Raw genomic sequence first — 3,958 nt, 5'->3', positions numbered from 1 at the left:
AGAGAGAACACAAAGGACGGGGGGGCGTCACATCTGGGGGGGGCAAGGGGGTGCACGAGCACCTCTTGCCCCACAGCTCCGGGGGGAAGGGTTGAGGCCCCCGCCCGGCCCCGAGCCCACGAGAGATCCGCCCGCTCCCGGCGTCCCCCCCGCGCTCCCCCCCATGTCTCACCTGCGAGGAGGCCGGGGTTGGGAAGGAGGCTTCCCTGCACGGCGGCCACGATGGCGGGGCTGTGCGCGGCGGCCGAGCCCCCCGCGAGGTGCGGCAGGGCCAGGCCGGGTGGGTGGGAGTTGGGGGGCAGCCCCCCGCCCCCCGGCATGCTGCTGGCCAGGGCCCCATGCAGCGGGAGGGGGGGCGGGTTAGCGGGGAAGGAGGCGCCCAGGGGGTCGGCGGGGGGGTTAGCCATGCTCAATGGGATGGCGGATGGAGGCAATCCGAAGGGCAGGGCCGCGGGAGCATTACCGGGCACGGCGGGGTGGCCGCTGCCACCGAGGGTCCCCGCCAGGCTCTGGGACGGCGGCTGCTGCCCAGGGAACGGCGCCGGGGCTGTGGGCGAGAGGGGCGGTGAGGAGACCCCAACAGAGACACCACCCCTCCCTCCCCCGGCCCTCGGCACCGGGGAGAGCGTCGGTGACGGACCCCAGACCCCCGGGACCCCCCTCACCCGACCCCTCCCCGGCGCTCACCGTGGGGGACGTTCGGGGCTCCCGGTGGCGGGGGCGGCTGCGGCGGGGGGGCCCCGGGCAGCGGCTGCCCCACGGGCTCGGGGGGGCCCACCATGGCCGGGGTGGGCGGCGCGGCCAACGGGTGGGCGGCGGGGGCCAGGGGGGCTCCGGCGGCGGGCAGGGGCTGAGCCCCCGGGGGCAGCGGGGGCGGCTGCTGCTGCTGCTGCTGCTGCAGGTGCTGGAAGTGCTGCTGCCGCGCGCGCATCTCCGCGTACTTCAGCTGCTCCATGTGGAAGGCCTGGCGGTCCGCCAGCAGCTGCTGCCGCTGGTATTCCAGCTGGGGGGGACACGGCGGGGTCAGCTGGACGGGGGGACGAGCAGACGAGCACCCGCCACCCTCCCGGGGATGGCCCCACACTCACGGCCTCGCGCTCCCGGTCCATGATGGTCTCCAGCTCCTCGAAGTGCCGCAGTTTGATCTCCAGCTTCTTCATCTGCGTCTCCACCAGCAGCGCCACGAGGGACTTGATCTTCCGCTCCTCCACGGCCGCCAAGTGCTGGGGGAGGCCGCCCGGGGGGGTCAGAGCCCACATCTGGGTTGTGCTGCCCCCCAGCCCAGACCCCCAGCCCTCACCTTGGCCTTCACGGCGGCGGCGGCCAGCGCGGCGGCGGCGGCGGTGGAGAGGTTCCCCTCGCCGATGTCCCGCTCCACCTTGGCCTTGCGCTCGGCCTCAGGCTCCGGAGGCTCCTTGGGTGCCTCATCTGGCCCCTCCTTCACCTCCTTCTCCTTCTCTGGCTCTCCTGTGGTGCAGTGGGGGCCGTGTCAGCAGTGTCGTGGGGGGCTCGGTGTCCCCCCAGCCCTGCCAGGTCCCCCACTCACCTGCACCATCGCTGTCACCCTTGTCGGGCTCCTTCTCGCCCTCCACCTCCTTCCCCTTCTCTTCCTCCTTCTTGGGTGTTTCCCCAGGCTTCTCCTTTGCCTCCTCCTCGGTGGTGCCGTCCCTGGGCTCCTGGGGAAGGACCAGCCCCACGGCCCCACTCGAGTCCTGCCCCAGCCTCCCTCCCCGACCCCCATCCCCCTCCCCGGCCCCCCACTACCTTCGCCTCCTTCTTCTCCTCGGCCGGCTGCGCGTCGGCCCGCGCCTCCTCCGCCCCGCTCTCCTCTGGGGACACAAACCCGGGCTCAGGCCCTGCCGCTGCCCCCCCAGAGCCCCGACCTCCCCCCGGCCCCTCACCGATCCGCTCCGGCTCGTCCGAGGTGGTGCCGGCGATGCCGCTGCTCTCCAGCCCGAACGCGGGGTCGGCCTTGCCCGTCACCTTGGCCGCCTCCTCCACCTTGCGCACGTGGGCCTCCACCAGCGCCGTGGGCACCTCCTCCTTCATCTTGGAGAATTCCTCTGGGGGAAGTGCCGGGGAGGCCTCAGCAGGACCCCAGCACCCCTTGGAGCCCCCCAGCACTGCGCATCCCTTGGGGGGCTTGTCCCAGCTCTGCAGGGCTCATCCTGGCTCCCCACAGAATTCATCCCTCTCCCCGTAACACTTGTTCTGTCTCCTTACAGAATGCCCTATAGGACTCCTTATAGGACTCATCCTCCCACAGGGCTCCCTATAGGACTCATTCCTTTCTCCTACAGGACTCCTCCCTGTCCCGGTGGTCCCTGTCCCCTCTGCCCCCAGGACTCCCGCAGCCCCCAGGCTGGACCCCTGCCCCAGCCGTGTTACCCAGAGCCGATTTGGCGGCGGCGGAGGCGACGCGGGGGTCGACGACGGAGGCCAGGAAGGCGACGGTGCTCATGACAGGGTTGCCCGACTGGCTGAAGGGGATGGGCTGGTAGGCCAGTGGTCCCAGCGACGCCTCCGAGTCCTCCAGGTAGGGATCCTCGATGGGGAGCCGCAGGAAGTGCAGGATGCACTCGTCCTGTGTCCGGCTGCCCACGTGCTCTGACACCTTGTTCCAGTCGTCCTTGTACATCTCCAGGGCCTGCGGGATGGAGCAGGGGGGCGTCAGCGGGGTCCGGCAGCCCTGTTCCCCATTCCCCACGGACCCCCACTCACCTCCAGCAGCAGCAGCGTCTCCTGCTCCGTCCACTCCCGCGTGGCGCTGGCAGCGGCTTTGCTCTGCAGGGGCAGAGAGAGGGGTGAGGGGCGGCGGGCGGGGGGCCGGGGCCAGGCCGAGGGGTGCCCACCTTGGAGGGGACGTTCTTCTTGGTGTACATGTCGGTGCGGAGGCCGAAGTTCTGCATGTCGGCCGGCTTCTCCTTGCCCTTGTCCGGGAAGTTCAGCATCTGCTGCGAGGCCGAGGTCGGCTGCTGAGGGGAGAGGGGACGCTGGGATGCGGCCGTGGGGGGACAGGACGTCAGGACACCAGTCCCCCCCGCCCCTCCATCCCAGAGAAGCCTTCGTGCCCCGTCTCGTCACGGTGTCCCCCCCGCGTCCCTGCTCCCCGGGGCAGGGCGGCATGCGGGGCGCGAGGGGGAGGAGGGAAGGAGCCTTCCTCGGCCAGCGGCGGGGGCACGGACCCCAAGGAGCCGCCTACCAGCTCCGGCTTCCCCTTCACCGTCTCGCTGACGAGCTCTTCGATCTCTTTGCTCTTGCGGCCGGTCTTGGCGTCGCCGTCGCTCTGCCGGCCCTGAGGCAGGCACGGATCGAAGCTGTGCATCCCCCACCCCCCGCCCCACCCCGCGCCCGGCCCCCAAGGGGACCGGGGGGCGGCAGGGGGGGGTCGCGGCTGGGCGGGGCGGACGCCCCCCACACCCACCTGGGGCGTCTTGGGCTGCAGCGGCACCAGCCCCGAGGGAGTGTCGGCCAGCACGTGGAAGTGGGAGGTGGGCGGGGGGCCCATGGGGGTGGGCCGGCTCTCGGCGTCCACCTGGTAGTTGATGAGGCCCCACTGCTCCAGGAAGGCGTGGACCCTGCGGAGAGCTGGGATCAGACCCTGCCAGACCCCCACCGGGGTCTGTGGGGTGCCACACTGACCACCCCTGCCCCACTGGCACCAGACCCCTGTCAGCACCAGCGCGCAAAACCTGCCAGTGCCTGGCGCTCCACCAGCACCGGGGTGCCCCAGTGGCACCAGACCCCTGCCAGCATCAGGGTGCCACACTGACCCCATCAGTGCTGAGATGCCACACTGACTCCTCATCAGTGCTCAGGTGCCACACTGACCCCTCATCAGTGCTCAGGTGCCACACTGACCCCATCAGTGCTGAGGTGCCACACTGACCCCATCAGTGCTGAGGTGCCACACTGACCCCATCACTGCTCAGGTGCCACACTGACCCCTCATCAGTGC

The 3,958-nt window shown here is 71.3% G+C and overlaps 1 protein-coding gene across 1 annotated transcript in view; it reads right to left on the bottom strand.

The window, feature by feature from the left end:
* Positions 1–27: 27 nt before the first annotated feature.
* SMARCC2 (SWI/SNF related, matrix associated, actin dependent regulator of chromatin subfamily c member 2) overlaps positions 28–3,958 on the bottom strand; it is an 8,902-nt gene continuing 4,971 nt past the window's right edge. Inside the window, exons 17-29 of the mRNA XM_017838648.1 lie at positions 3,425–3,578; positions 3,203–3,295; positions 2,853–2,975; positions 2,722–2,784; positions 2,389–2,647; positions 1,902–2,063; positions 1,765–1,829; positions 1,547–1,676; positions 1,301–1,467; positions 1,089–1,223; positions 688–1,003; positions 177–547; positions 28–33 (exon numbers count right to left, since the gene is read on the bottom strand). Coding sequence (XP_017694137.1) covers positions 28–33; positions 177–547; positions 688–1,003; positions 1,089–1,223; positions 1,301–1,467; positions 1,547–1,676; positions 1,765–1,829; positions 1,902–2,063; positions 2,389–2,647; positions 2,722–2,784; positions 2,853–2,975; positions 3,203–3,295; positions 3,425–3,578 — 2,044 coding nt within the window. The remainder of the gene's footprint in view (positions 34–176; positions 548–687; positions 1,004–1,088; positions 1,224–1,300; positions 1,468–1,546; positions 1,677–1,764; positions 1,830–1,901; positions 2,064–2,388; positions 2,648–2,721; positions 2,785–2,852; positions 2,976–3,202; positions 3,296–3,424; positions 3,579–3,958) is intronic.

This window comes from Lepidothrix coronata, unplaced genomic scaffold (genome assembly GCF_001604755.1).
Source record: "Lepidothrix coronata isolate B3197 unplaced genomic scaffold, Lepidothrix_coronata-1.0 Scaffold352, whole genome shotgun sequence".
NCBI classification, from domain to species: Eukaryota; Metazoa; Chordata; class Aves; order Passeriformes; family Pipridae; genus Lepidothrix; species Lepidothrix coronata.
The sequence above is the reverse complement of the archived record's forward strand: the minus strand, read 5'-3'. Positions and strand labels throughout refer to the sequence as shown.